The sequence below is a fragment of the Erythrolamprus reginae genome, chromosome 1 (assembly GCF_031021105.1).
Source record: "Erythrolamprus reginae isolate rEryReg1 chromosome 1, rEryReg1.hap1, whole genome shotgun sequence".
Classification (NCBI taxonomy): Eukaryota; Metazoa; Chordata; class Lepidosauria; order Squamata; family Dipsadidae; genus Erythrolamprus; species Erythrolamprus reginae.
The window spans coordinates 327,249,958-327,265,635 of record NC_091950.1 but is presented as its reverse complement, the minus strand read 5'-3'; the positions used below and the strand labels follow the sequence as shown (position 1 = coordinate 327,265,635).

Below are 15,678 nucleotides of genomic sequence, written 5' to 3'. Positions count from 1 at the left end.
TTACTAAGAAAGAGTTTTCATGAGGGTTAGTGTTCATAGTAAAAATATTCTGCCATTCTGAACAGAAACATTGAATATTTAAGAAGTTTAGATTTATCCTTAAGATCACAGGTAAACAGGTGGTCCTTGACTTACGGCTGTTTGTTTTATGATGGCTTGAAGTAAAGATGGCCTTGAAAAAAGTGACTTACAAGTACAACCTATTATGCCCCTTCAAGACGTTGCTAGCTGCCGCTATAGCTGCTGATTGGTTAGAACCAACTCAGTTGCTGAGCGGGAAAACTTTGGTCTCTCATTGGCTGCCGTGTTGACAGCTGTATATAAATTGCGCTATCAGACACGGCTGAGGTGATTCTGTTCTGAGCGGCTTTGTTTAGGTTTCTGTTGTGCTGTTCTTCATTCGAGCCATCATTAAAGGCTTCAAGTTAAATGACACTCACCTCGCCCCGCCTTGTTATTTCTGGGTTTCGGACACAAGTGGCGACAACGCAATTTTTACTAAAAAACTTTCCCTCCGGCAAGGCGAAGTTTCCTACAAACCACCTATTAAGCTACTTTTTTAGCCGCCTGCTGACCACCTGCCTCTCATGGCCCAAAAATAGCAAAAACCCACCACTTTCAAGGCTCTTCTGCCACACAGAGAGGGGTTCAATCTAGGGTATAATGCACCTGAGGGCAGAACAAGAAGCAATGGCTAGAAACTAATAAAAGAGAGAACTATCCTAGAACTAAAGAGAAATGTCCTGAGAGCTAGAATAGGGTGACCAGATTTTAAAATTGCTAAAGTGGGACACCATTGATGGGGTGGGGGTGAGGGTTGGGTTTCTTGATTCTTGAGCCATCCAGAGGGAATAAAGCGGTGGGAGGTGTCGGTGGTGGAAGAAGTTTATTCCCTCTCCCAGCGCCCAAAGAAAGGACTGCCCAGAGCAAATAAAGTGCTTCCTTTCTCCTGGTGGTGGGAGAAGTTCCCTAGCTTGTCGTTCATTCTTTTTTTAAAAAAAATTGGACTTTTTAAAAACGACACGGAACAAATTATGCAAAATTGGGACTGTCCCGCCAAAAGCAGGATGTCTGGTTACCTAAAGCTAGAACAATTAACCAGGAGAACAGCTTGCCTCCAGAAATTGTGGATGCTCCAACACTGGAAGTTTTTAAGAAGAGACATCTCTATGTCTGGAAAAGCATAGGGCCATGAATGCCACAGGTGACATGAAGAGCCATATCTGAGGGCACATGAGGCATTGCCCTGTGTCAGCTCCAGCATGATGTGTGCGCTGGCCAGCTGATTTTTGGCCTTCTGGAGGGCAGTGGGAGGCCCTTTTCACCATCCCCAGGCTTCAGGAAAGCCTCCGTAGCCTGGGGAGGGCAAAAAAATGACCAGCCTACCGGAATTCACTTCAAGGTTTTTATAGGGCCCTTTATTTCCTGATTTCATTAGGGACAGATCTAAATCCCTCCCATTTGTGACTGCCACTTTATTGCAGCAGGTGGCAGCACTGTGCCTCCTGCAGTTGATCTCAAGCTGTTGGTTTGACTGAGAATTAGGAAAAAAGAAATACAGTATTGCAAAATGACAGTAGCAAGCTACTCCCATAACACTGTCAAGGAAACGGAATAAAAGCAATCAGCAGGAGTTAAGCTTCACTTGAATGCATTGCCCAGCAACTGTTGCTTTTGGATTTAATCAACAGGTCTCTGGAAGTATTTGAAACTTTCATAGAAACATAAAAGACTGACGGCAGAAAAAGACCTCATGGTCCATCTACTCTGCCCTTATACTATTTCCTGTATTTTTATCTTAGGATGGATATATATTTATCCTAGGCCTGTTTAAATTCAGTTACTGTGGATTTACCAACCAAGTCTGCTTGAAGTTTGTTCCAAGGATCTACTACTCTCAGTAAAATAATATTTTCTCATGTTGCTTTTGATCTTTCTGGTCATTGCAGGGGGGAAAAAAGATGTCTTTGGAATGCATTGCCTGACTCTGTGGTTCCATCCTCTAACCCCCATAACTTTAATCTTAGACTGTTTAGTGCTGACCTCACCCCATTCCTAAGAGATCAGTAAGGGGAGTGCATAAGCACACCAACGTGTCTACCATCTCTGTCTTACTGTCCCCATTTATCCGTATCCATTTCCTGTATTCATAATTGTGTTTATATTTACATCTGTTGCCTTATACTGTATATGCTTGACAAATAAAAAATAAAATAAATAAAATAGACCAGTGGTTCTCAACCTGGGGGTTGGGACCCCTTTGGGGGTCGAATGACCATTTCACAGGGGTCAACTAAGACCATAGGAAAAGAAAAATCCCCATGTTGTTAGGAACTAAAGCTTCCATTCTGGCGCCTTGGAACATACTTTTACAATCCAACCAATCAGGTGTTTACTCTGGGGGTGTCCCACTGACCTTCCTGTCAATCAGCTTAAAGCTCTGTTGAGAGAATGGCGCTAGACTTATGGTTGGGGGTCAACACAACATGAGTAACTATATTAAGGGGTCATGGCATTGGAAAGGTTGAGAACCACTGAAATAGGCCATTTTGCCCTAGGCTAGGGGCATAAAATTTTATTACATTGAGAGCCGCATCAGGATTATGTTTGACCTCAGGGGGACTGGTGTGGCCAGCTTGACATCACTCATATCGGGGGCAATCCCTCCCTGACTCCATTTTCAGTTGAGACAGCCTCCTGCAGAACTCCGCCTGTGGAAACAGAGCTTGGGAAGGCTGTGTGTGGCCCTCCCAAGCCCTGTTTTCACTGGCAGGAGGCCATTGCAGCCGAAAACAGAGCTTGGGAGGAATGCCCCTGACACAAATAATATTGAGCTGGCAGAGGCCTCACTGTTTTCAGGGCAGCCCCGGCCAGATCTAAGCACTTCGCAGCCTGGATTCGGCCTGTGGGCCTTGAGTTTGATACTCCTACCCTTGATATTTGCTCTGTATTCCCTCAAGTAGAAACGATAATGGATCACTCTTAGATGTCTATGGAGATTCTCAGTCATTTGGGTCATGGTTGTCCCAAAAGTGCTTTTTTCAAGAGGCAACTGGACTTTCTGGTTTTTCTTTGAAGACTGAGAAGCGAAACGTCTTCAAATAAAAACTAGAAAGTCCAGTTGTCTCTTGAAAAAAGCACCTCTGGGACTATCTCTCTTGGAGGATTACAGAAATATCAGTGAATATATTTCAGCCTATCCATTTTGAATTAATTTGGGTGCCAATAAGGCAGCACGATAACATCATGTGGCCATCCTTCCTATTAAGTCTCCGAGTCTACGGGGAGGGGCGGCATACAAATCTAATAAATAAATAAGTAATTAGGGAATTATTCCGCAGCGTGTGTGATCATGGACAAGGTGTGCGTGTGTGATTGCGGGATTGGAAAGCAATGCTTCTTTTTGCCCAGTGGAGAAATTCTAAACTCTAAAACCCCCTGATAAGATGAATTATTTGCCAACTGTTTACCAAAGCCCTTGGGCCCAAGCATCTCATTAAAAGGTGCAGAATGGAAAAACTTGCCTAAGTTCTAGTGTATTGTGAGATCAGCAAATAAAAACCCAGGGGGAAAAAACTTCTTAGTTCGTCTATCCTTTACCATTATTGATCTCAAACTTTAGTAATGCAATGATTGCATGGCTTGGACTCCTGACCTGGGAGCAATGGGATTGGGTGAACAAGGGAAGAGAAATAACCAATGGATGGATTATATTTGAAAGGTGTATCCTTGGCACCCATTATCTAGTGCAGTGTTTCCCAACCTTGGCAACTTGAACATATCTGGACTTCAATTCCCAGAATTCCCCAGCCAGCATTTGCTGGCTGGGGAATTCTGGGAGTTGAAGTCCAAATATCTTCAAGTTGCCAAGGTTGGGAAACACTGATCTAGTGTCTAAGGCACCTAAACATCTATGAACATTTATACAACTATGGGCCTATTCTTTTAGGCTCCCTTCCCAGTGGTAAAATCAATTTTTTTAGTACCGATTCTATGGGCGTGGCTTGGTGGGTGTTGTGTGGTGTGACTTGGTGGCATGGATTGGTGGGCATGACAGGTGATAAGATACTGCGAAATCCCCTTTCACTCCTCACTCCTGAGGAAAGGATATTGCAAAATCCCCCGAATCTCCGGAGAGGGGCAGCATACAAATCTAAATCATTTGCTTCAATTTATAGGCTGCCCATCTCCTTATGCATTCAGGATGGCGTACAAGAATAAAACAGAATTACAAAGTATAAAACCCCAATATTTAAAAACCATCTATCCATCTATCACAGTGTTTCCCAACATTTTTTTGAGCCGCGGCACATTATTCATATTTTCAAAATCCTGGGGAACACTGAAAGGGGGGGGGAAGGGGGGGCGGGCTAAAGAAAAGTTTGGACAAAAAAACCCTCTCTCTTCTTCCTTTTCGCTCTATTTCTCCCTCTTTCTCTCTTTTCCTTCCTTCCCTTCTTTCTCTCTCTCCATCCCTTTCTTTCTTTCTTCCTCTCTTTTTTGCTCTCTTTCTCTCTCCCTCCTTCCCTTCCTCTATGTCTTTCTCTCTCCCTTGCTCTCTCTCTCTGTCTCTCTTGCTATCTCTTTCTTGCTTTTCTCTCTCTCTCTTGCTCTCTCTCTTTCACTGTCTTGCTATATGTCTCTTTCTTTCTCTTTGCCTCTCTTGCTATCTCGCTTTCTTTCTCTCTCTTTCTCTCTCTGTGCCTCTCTTGCTAAGTCTCTCTTTTTCTCTTGATATGTCTCTCTTTCTTTTTCTCTCTCTCTGCCTCTCTTGCTATGTCTCTCTTTCTCTCTCTCTTTCTCTATCTCTCTTTCTCTGCCTCTCTTTCTTGCTCTGTCTCTCTTTCTCTGCCTCTCTTGCTATGTCTCTCTTTTTCTCTCTCTCTGCCTCTCTTATATGTCTCTCTTTCTTTCTCTCTCTCTCTCAGCTGACTGCAAGCGGGAGCCCTGACGGCGGCAGCTGGACGTGCTGCTGGACACCGTATATGCCAGGCCCACAGCGCCAGCAGCATGTCCAACCGCCACCGTCAGGGCTCCCGCTTGCAGTCAGCTGAGAGAGAGAGAGAGAGCGCTCCCTCTCGCCGCCATCTCCCCGCGACTGCCTGCGGCCGCTGCGGCCACCCCCCCCCCCACTCCCATCACCAGTGCCCTCCCGCCGGGCCACAAAGGACACTTGCCGTCGACACCAGAGAAGCTCCAGCTGGGCGGGGCGCTGCCGGTACTTCCGTCCTGGGGCTCCCGCTCGCAGCTGTCCCCCGGCTCCTGCTCGATGCTGCGGTTTTCGGCGCTCTCCTGCTGGGCCCCAAAGAAGGAAGGCAGGAAGAAGGAGAGCTCCATTGGCGGCACACCTGGCCATGTCTCGCGGCACACTAGTGTGCCGCGGCACACCAGTTGGGAAACGCTGATCTATCATTCGTTAGTACTGGCCAGAGCAGAATGTTGTGACTCAATGGTTCCAGGCCTGCTGGCAAAGCTGTGTTTTCAAAGCCTTTTGGGAGGCCGGGAGGGTGGGGTCTGTGTGAATCTCTGGGGGGAGTTGATTCCAAAGCACCAGAGCTGCCGCAGCTTCCTTGTAGTCCTGCCAGTCAGTATTTATTTATTTATTTATTTGATTTTTTTTTATTTATTCGATTTTTATGCCGCCCTTCTCCTTAGACTCAGGGCAGCTTACAAAAACCAAATAATATGTCAACCACATGGTAAACTAACACTCAACTGCATAGCTCACCAATTACATCCAATCCTGGTAGGACAGACCACTATACATTCTCCAGCTAACCAACAAACCTCATTTTTCCAAAATGAGATATGTCAGGCTCCAAGAACCAAGAAGGACATGTAGTTAGTCTTTTTTTATTTTATTTTATTTTATTAGAGTTGAAAGGGACCTTGCAGGTCATCAAGCCCAACCCCCTGCTCAAGCAGGAAATCCTACACCTCCCCAGACAGATGGCAGTCCAATCTCCTCTTGAAAATGTCCAGAGTTTATTTATTTATTCATTTTTTTTAAATGCCACCCTTCTCCTTAGACTCAGGGCGTCTTACAAAATGTTAGCAATAGCACTTTTCAACAGAGCCAGCCTTTTGCCCCCACAGTCCAGGTTCTCATTTTATCCACCTCGGAAGAATGGAAGGCTGAGTCAACCTTGAGCCGGTGATGAGATTTGAACCACTGACCTACAGATCTACAGTCAGCTTCAGTGGCCTGCAGTACAGCACTCTACATGCTGCACCACCCCGGCTTGACTGACAGGACTCAGAGAAGGCCAACTCTGTGGGATCTAATTGGTCACTGGGCCATGTGAAGCAGAAGACGGTAGAGACGTAAATAATCTGATCCTAAGCCATGTAGGATTGTATAGGTTGTAAGTGAATCCAGCTTCCCCACTGACTTTGCTTGCCAGAAGGTTGCACAAGGGGATCACGTGACTCCAGGACACTGCAACCATCATAAATGTGAATCAGTTGTCAAGCATCCCAATATAAATCATATGACCATAGGGATACCATAAGTGTGAAAAATGGTCATATGTCATTTTTTTCAGTGCCGTTGTAACGTTGAACAGACACTAAGTGAACTGCTGTGAACTGCTGTAAGTCCAGGGCTACCTGAACTTTGATCAGGCTCACAAGTTGATGATGAATCACCTGATAAGCCTGAGTTGAGAACTCAGACTTTAAATAACCGGCAAATCATATCTTTCCCTGCTTATGCATGCTTAGATAAATGATGAATTAATGAAAGCTGACTCTGGATAAGACTGAAGCAAAAGTCTTGGGAAACTGTGAGAAACTTGGGAAACAAGTCCTGTGGCCTTCATTGATTTCTCATTATTTTATGTTGCAGTGTTTCACAGTACTGTTATCACTAAAACATGTACTCTTGTTATTGATTATACAACAAATAAGAATATCAAGGCCTGCAATCAGGCCCTTGTGGAAACTATGACATTTTTACTTGTTGGCATTGGATCTATCTACCTCTAAGGTCTTTTGAAGTAAGCCTTCATTAGTTTTCCACCAGCTGACCTCAGCAAACAACCCCCAATAACTCCAATATGAATCACAACGTGCAAAAGGAGAGTGTTATTGAGAGTGTTTTAACAAATTGCATCACTGTTTGGTTTGGTGGCTGCAGTGCCTCAGATAGAAAGTCCATACAGAGAGTGGTAAGGACACTATACATTCTCCAGCTAACCAACAATTATAGGATTATAGGAAGCGTTATTATCTTGTTATTCAGGATATTGCTTATAAGCTCCATGTGTTAACTTCAAATGACCTTAGAGGTAGGGCGACCCAATGCCAACCAGCAGAAATGTCATAGTTTCCAAGAGTGCTTATAAGCTCCATGTGTTTATTTATTTATTTATTTATTTTGTCCAATACACAATGAGGGTTTTAGTGGGTATATATCTATATACACATAGTAAAATACATGATGAAGATTATAGAGGAGATACTCATAGTAAAATATATCTAAGAAATAATAGAAAAGAAGATAAAGTAATAGAACATATCAATGAAAGAATAGAAGAAGAGATATAGGAATAGAAGAAAGGTATAGGAGATATAGGAGAGCAATAGGACAGGGGACGGAAGGCACTCTAGTGCACTTGTACTCGCCCCTTACTGACCTCTTAGGAATCTGGATAGGTCAACCGTAGATAATCTAAGGGTAAAGTTTTGGGGGTTTGGGGATGACACTATGGAGCTCAAAGCATTGTTAGAGACTCCATACACCAACTTCACGGTCTACTTCGGTTGCTCCCCTCTGGGAGGAAGTGTTGAAGTATTTCTAGCAGAACTACCGTATCAGTAAACTCACAAAATTCGGTTTTTTCATCATGTACATGTATACATCTGAACTAGACTGTGTTGTTTCTCCGTGTCATATTATATATTGGGTATGTGCATAATTTTGTATTTATTTACTTATTTATTTTGTCATGTTTATGTAATGTATATTGGAGATTGAATCAGCCTCCCATCCTTTCAAGGTTGGTAAAGTGAGGACCCAGATTGTTTGGGGGCAATATGTTTACTCTCTGTAAACCTCTTAGAGAGGGCTGTAAAGCACTGTGAAGGGGTATATAAGTCTAAATGCTATTTGTTTGTTTGTTTGCCTGTCTTTCTGTCTGTCTGTCTGTCTGTCTGTCTGTCTGTCTGTCTGTCTGTCTGTCTGTCTGTCTGTCTGTCTGTCTATCTATCTATCTATCTATCTATCTATCTATCTATCTATCTATCTATCTATTTATTTATTTATTGGATTTGTATGCCGTCCCTCTCTGGAGACTCGGGGCGGCTAACAGCAATAATAAAACAATATACAATAATAATCCAATAAATACTAAAAATGATTAAAAACCCATTAATATAAGAAACCAAACATACATACAGACATACCATACATGAAATTGTAAAGGCCCAGGGGGAAAGAGCATCTCAATTCCCCCATGCCTGGCGGCAGAGGTGGGTTTTAAGTAGCTTACGAAAGGCAAGGAGGTTGGGGGCAATTCTAATCTCTGGGGGGAGTTGGTTCCAGAGGGCCGGGACCGCCACAGAGAAGGCTCTTCCCCTGGGTCCCGTCAAGTGACATTGTTTAGTTGACGGAACCCAGAGAAGACCCACTCTGTGGGACCTAACCGGTCGCTGGGATTCGTGCAGCAGAAGGTGGTCCCTGAGATAATCTGGTGCTATTTGAAAGCTATATGCAACAAAAATCATTTTAATATATGCCAATTTCATTTTAATATATGCCATTCAAAGTGACAATAAAGTTATTCTAACTCTAATTGTAAGTTCAATATGAATCACAAAGTGCAAAAGGAGAATTTTATGGCCACAGACAATCTAGAGGAAAATCAACTCAGCTGGACAAATAACAGGCCTCAAGGCTAGATTGGCATACATGCTGGATGTGGAGGAGCCTTACGTGTTACTGCTGAATGCTGTAATCTCTTCTATTACAGGTGGTCCTCAACTTATAATAGTTCGCTTAGTGACCGTTTGAAAGTTACCATGGCAGTGAAAAAAGGAACTTGTGATCATTTCCCACACTATTGCAGCATCCCCATGGTCACATCAGGAGTGGGTTTCTCCTGGTTTGGATTGGATCGCCCGAACCGGTAGTGAACCACTGGCGACACCATGATAGCATCATGATGGCAAGCCACTGGTGATGTCACAATGGATCTGGTTCGGTTGGTGCCGATCCATGGGCACCGCCAACTTTTTTGGGGATTTCCCCCCTAATTTTTTACTGTTTGGAAGTTTTTTCCTCTAATGCTGCTTGAAAAGGGGCACTCCCACCCCCAGGTTTATACTTACCTTTATTCCTTCACCCAAAGCACAGCTGATCAGCTCCTCAGCTGTGTTTCGGGCTCATTATAGCTACTGAGAATACACAAGGGGATGCGCACAAGCATAGCGATCTGAAACGGTGGCGAAAGTAAGTGGAACTCACCCCTGGGTCATATGATGAAAGTTCAGGCACTTGGAAACTGACTAATATTTATGATGGTTGCAGAAATCACCTCTTGCAAGCAAAGTCGACGGGGAAGTCAAATTCACTTAACAACCATGTAACAACTGCAGCGATTCACTTAACAAATGTAGCAAGAAAAGTTGTAAAATGGGGCAAAACTCACAACAAATTTTTCACTTAACAACATACATTTTGGGCTCAATTGTGGACATAACATGAGGACCACCTGTATTTTCCATCATGTTCCCAAAAAAGAGGGCATTTCTTTTGAAAGAGTATCACAATCTTATTTCAACCCAGCTGAAGTATTTGAACCTGCTGTTAAAAAGCAGTTTTTGTACTTAAATTAGATGCTTTGAGAGACAAGTGAGACAACGCAGGGATAACTCAGGGCCAGGCTATGTACGGTACCACCTCTGTCCTCATCATACATTGCTGTGGCCAGTAAGGGCCCACAGAGTCAGCTTTCTCCAGGTCGTGTCCGCCAAACAATGTCGTTTGGTGGGACCTTGGGGAAGAGCCTTCTTTGTGGCAGCTCCGCCCCTGTGGAATCAACTGCCCCCAGAGATCTGCACTATCTCCTCCCGACCAGAAATCTGTTACGACCTGACTCTTCCAGCAGGCCTGGAATTAGAACCAAAGTGATTGTAATGTATGCGTGATTTTTTAATGATATTATTGCTTTTATCATACTGCTGATTTAATTGTTGTATTTTTTACTGTTTTTTTACTATTGTATTTATAACTGTTGTCAGCTGCTCTGAGTCCGTTTCGGAATGAGCGGCATATAAACAATTAAGTAAGTAAGTAAGTAAGTAAAATAAATAAATCAATAATAAAAATAAAAACAAAGCCGTCTAGTTACCTTTTGGTAAAAACGCTGTGATTAAGCAAGCAGCTCCAGCCACGAGGGTTCCTGAGGCAAAGAGAGGACGGCGACCAAGTCGGTCAATGGTGGCTAAGATGACTAAAGCTGAAGGCAATTCTATTATGGCAGAGATGAAGAACTCCAAAAACAGGTTCCCTTCTATGAGTCCCAGGCGCAACACGAGCCCTTGGTAAACTACTGCGCTGGTGAACCTTGGAGAGCAAGACAACAGAAGAAACAGTGGGGCCTCCAGGATTGGCTGGGAAATATCAAACATGACAGGCGTAGCAGCAGTTGAGCTGCGAGATACTTACCAGGCATACATGAGGATAAAAGTGAATTTCCTCATCTGTGGAGTTCTCACCAGATCGAGCAGAGAAGGGTTGCTCACTTCTTCATCAGAGACCGTGATCTAAGGAGTAAGAGAGGCAGAGTTCATACTCCCAAAACCAGGAATGACACGGTTTTGTGTTCCAGTCTTGAAATGCACTTGTTTTATTTTTAAAAAACAAAATGCAAATTGGCAAGGGGGATGACCAAAGAATTGTTAATAAGCCAACACATTTCAACCTAATATTTTCTCCTGATTATGGTACAGTGGTACCTCGAGATACGAGTTTAATTCGTTCCGGACCTGGGCTCTTAAGTCGAGCAGCTCTTATCTCGAACGACTTTTCCCCATAGGAATTAATGTAAATAATTTTAATTGGTTCCAGCCCTCAAAAAACTCACAAAGTTAGTCTAAATTATGCAGAAAGACATGTTTTTAATGAAGAAATGTACATGTACATATAAATGAATAATGAAGTTTCTTTCACTTAACTTGTAAACTTTCTTAAACTTTTAAATTTACATATGTTCAACTTCTCTGCCACCCAATCCTGTAGGACAGAGGTCCCCAACCCTTTTTGCACCAGGGACCGGCTTTAAGCGATCAAGAGAGGAATGGGTGAATGAATGGACGGAGGGTGGGAAGGAAGGAAGGAAAGAGGGAAGGGACAGGAACAGAGGAAGGAAGCAAGGAAACTTATGAAAGGGGAGAGTAAGAGAGGAATGAGTGAAGGGAGGGAGGGAGGGAAGAAGGTGGGAAGGAGAAAGAAAAGAAGAAATAGAGGAAGGGAAGGTAAAAGAGAGAAAGAAAAAAAGCAAGAAAGAAAGAAAGAAAGAGAAAGAAAGAAAGAAAGAAAGAAAGGGGGAAGGGACAGGAACAGAGGAAGGAAGCAAGGAAACTTATGAAAGGGGAGAGTAAGAGAGGAATGAGTGAAGGGAGGGAGGGAGGGAAGAAGGTGGGAAGGAGAAAGAAAAGAAGAAATAGAGGAAGGGAAGGTAAAAGAGAGAAAGAAAAAGAGCAAGAAAGAAAGCTGCAAGCACCCCCCGAGCCCCCCAGGCCGGCTGCAACCTTTTAAAACACGCGCGCCGCTTCGCAGCTGTCTCCTGAAGCCGAACGCGGAAGTTAGCGTTTGGCTTCAGGAGACAGCTCCTTGGCGCTTGTATCTCGAATTTGGGCTTGTAAGTAGAACAAAAATATCTCTCCCCTCCCAGCTCTTATCTCGAGTTGCTCTTAAGTAGAGCAGCTCTTATGTCGGGGTTCCACTGTATTTGTGTCTTCCCTAAACTATATGAACAAAGTATAGCTGGATATACCCACACAAATGTTCAGCCCACTACAATCTATTCTGTTCTGTTCTGTTCTGTTCTGTTCTGTTCTGTTCTGTTATTTATTTATTTATTTATTTATTTATTTATTCACTCATTCATTCATTCATTCATTCATTCGATTTGTGTGCCGCCCCCTCTCCGTAGACTCGGGGCGGCTCACAGCAATAATAAACAATAGATAACAAATCTAATAATTTAAAAGAAACACTAAAAGCCCCATTATTAAAAGCAAACATATACACAAGCATACCATACATAAACTGCATAGGCCCGGGGGAGATGTTTCAATTCCCCCATGCCTGATGGCAAAGGTGGGTTTTAAGGAGTTTACGAAAGGCGAGGAGGGTGGGGGCAGTTCTAATCTCTGGGGGGAGCTGGTTCCAGAGGGTCGGGGCCGCCACAGAGAAGGCTCTTCCCCTGGGTCCCGCCAAACGGCATTATTCTATCCCATCCCATTCCATACTATTCTATTATTATTTAAATGTATATGCCACCCACCCATCCCACATTCCAAAGTGATTCTTATTTTTAGTTTACAGCTAACAATTACCAGGTGGGAATGAATTTTCCTTAATACTTTATGAATTTTGCAGAAAATACTGAAAACAAACTAGCCAGCTACATTTTATACATCATTGTTTATACAATAACAAATAGTAATTCTTAACATCATGGTGAGTTCAATAAATTAAATCTTAAAGAAGAGAGGGGGAAAATTGTGTCAAGGTTAAATGTGGCTTTTAAAATGTCATGAACACACGATTGCTTAAACTGTGCAAATGCTAAGCACGGCGTTGATAAACAGTTGCAAGCTGCACTGAATTAGTTTTGATCTTTGGTCTTAATACTAAGTCTTCACTGTACTTTTTATTAATGTTACAGAAGTTTTTTAAAAATGAGTGACTTAGAAAAAGTAGACAGATATTTAATTTCTAACTTTCTATTCTTTATATTCCAATCAGTGTATGATGCTTATAAACACTTAGATCCACTTAAAAGCTATACTCCAAAGCAATGTTTCCCAACTAGAAAATGTGTGGATTTCAACAAATGAACTCACAAAGTTGAGTAGCACTTGTCCTTAAGAATTATTTCATCTCTTTTTTATATAGACAACAAATAGCAATTTCCACATTTCTCCCTGCTCAATTGGAGACATCATGGAGGCATCATACCACTGTGTCACTATTTCTTCCTGGCCATAGTTCCCTCTAAGCTGAGCAGTGAGCAATCGCTCACTTAAAAATCATCATCAACTCAGAGTTTTCCAAACCTGCCCAGAAGCCGAGAGCGAAAGAGTGAGAGGGAAGGAGAGAGAGAGGAAGAGAGGAAGAGAGAGAAACAGATAGAAAAAAGAGAGGAAGGAAAAGAGAAAGAAAAAGAATGGGAGTAAGGAAGAGAGAAAGAAAATCAAAATCTAGTTTGAAACTAACTCAACTATTTAAGTAGCATTTTGATATTGATAAGAGTTGCCCTATTATGAGCTCACTGTTGTAGACACACAGTACAGTATTTTATTTTGAAATTCTCTGAGGCAAAACAGGGTGGGTTTTTTATTTGTTTGTTTGTTTATTTATTTATTTATTTATTATTTCTGTGCTGCCCAGTCCCAAAGGGACTGCCACTCAGACACTATACTTTTCCGCCCACCCCCCAAAAAATTAGAGGGAACACTGTTCCTGGCACTAAATTAATAGGTGTTATTGAGTTTCAGCACCTATTGTCTGTCTATGGAGATTCTCAATCATCTAGGCCATGGTTTGATAGTTTTGATAATTGATAATTGATAATTTGATAGTTTTGTCCTCACATTGGTGGTGATGGTAAAACTCATTGCGGCTTACCCTGGGGGTTGCAATTGGTGTGTAGTGGTCCTCCAGGGAGGTCTACAGTGTCATCTGTGAAATGGACTCAATGTCTGCTCGTGCTACAACGGTCTGTGTCATTTTGTAGATCATGGTGCCATGGTATGTGGGGAACAGGGCCCTCTTGTCAGGTAGGTCCCGGAAATTGTTGGCTTCTAGTAAGATGCGGAATCGGCTCATATAAGTGTGCCTTTCCACTGTCTTTGGATCAAAGATCACTGGAGTGGGGGAGGTTTGAGTAGCCATCTTCAAGTTTGCCAGAACAGATGGTCCTTGCTTCAAAAATGGCCATGGATGCCACAAGGTGCCTTTGTCTACTTGTCCTTCTTCAAAATGCCACTTTCGTCATTGGTGTGGGTGTGAAAGAAGGAGACAGACGTAGAAATAGTTCAGCACCTATTATTCCCCGAGGTGTTAGTAATATGAACTGCCAGCAGGCTGCAGGGAGGCCTCTTTTATAGGCTCCCTGTAGCCTAGATGGCCACTGGCAGCAGTTTATTTCTTCCACTGCAAGATTATTCTAATCTGTGCTATGTACATAACAGTAACCTTTGACCAAGGAGTGAAAAACTTGGCATCTCCTATACTGCTCTGTTCTTCTAAGTCTTACATAGGAGGGTTTCCATCTAAGTTATGCTTTTTGGCAATATATTTTCAAATCATTTTTTCTCAAAAGGATGGTATCAATTTATTTCTACCAATGCTATGGTGTTTAATAACACAAACCTTTTCTGTTGTTATGCTATTACAAGCCTGGCACTAGAAGGTTTTTGCTATACCTAGTTGTTCGGAGGTAACTGCCGCCCCAACTGCAATCTTCCTTTTGGAAACTGGAGCTACATAACTTAGAGAGAAACTCCACTGAGAGTACAGAATGTAAAATGTGTTTGATGTTCTCCTACTAGCATTTCCGGAAACATTGTGCTCTTTGCTGGGCACAGAGTCAAGAATGACTGGACTTGTGTATCCAAAAGGACTTTGGGAAAGAGCCAAAGTTCACTTTAGATATGTAGATATGACTGAAAACTAACCAGTTGCAGCTGTCAATAAATTAGGAGTGTGTCTGAGAACACTAGCTCAGAAACGTTAGACTAAATTTTTTAAAATGACGCAGGAATAGTAATATAATCTGGAAGCCAAGGTTAAAGTTCTAAAAATATTGTGGTCGAACAAATTGAATTTAGTATAAACTGATTGATGCATCAATTTTTGTTCACTATTTTTAATCTGATTCTTATACAAATATATTTATTTATACACAATACTTTTATAAGAAGGGACTCTTTCATGTAGCAATGTTCAAGTGTTATGAAAAGTTGTGAAATCTTTTTGTAAGTGATTTATGAAGTTTTAATACATTCTTCTTGGAAATGTGGGATAGCCCACACTGAATCTTAATTCTGCTGGAGATTGAAAAATTCTGCTGTTTTAAGAGATTGGAAAAATAACTACTTTTCCATTCCATTTCTCTTTCAGACAAAAATAGTTTAGTTTACTAACAACATTTTCCAAGCAAGGAATTAAGTGCTCTGTACAAGATAAACTAAGATATAATCAGAGACAATGTGGGCTCGTAAACCCTATCCTTTTGAAATTTAGTACACATGCAACTATTACGAATGGGGAAAACCCAAAACTTTACTTTGATGGTGGCTTGCTCAAACTTTATTATAAACGTCTAACTATAGAAGTTAGAACTAAGTTAGAAATTATAGTTAGAATTAACTAAGTATAATTTACAAGGGTTTTTCCCCCTCAGGAGACAAGTGATGCCTGTAGAATGCTTATTATTTTTGTAA

At 42.2% G+C, this 15,678-nt stretch overlaps 1 protein-coding gene across 1 annotated transcript in view; it reads right to left on the bottom strand.

Annotated features, from left to right (window-relative positions):
* Window positions 1–15,678, bottom strand: part of SLC22A3 (solute carrier family 22 member 3) — a 43,323-nt gene that overhangs the window by 10,898 nt on the left and 16,747 nt on the right. The window contains exons 6-7 of the mRNA XM_070733805.1: window positions 10,670–10,767; window positions 10,353–10,567 (exon numbers count right to left, since the gene is read on the bottom strand). Of these exons, the coding sequence (XP_070589906.1) occupies window positions 10,353–10,567; window positions 10,670–10,767 (313 nt within the window). The remainder of the gene's footprint in view (window positions 1–10,352; window positions 10,568–10,669; window positions 10,768–15,678) is intronic.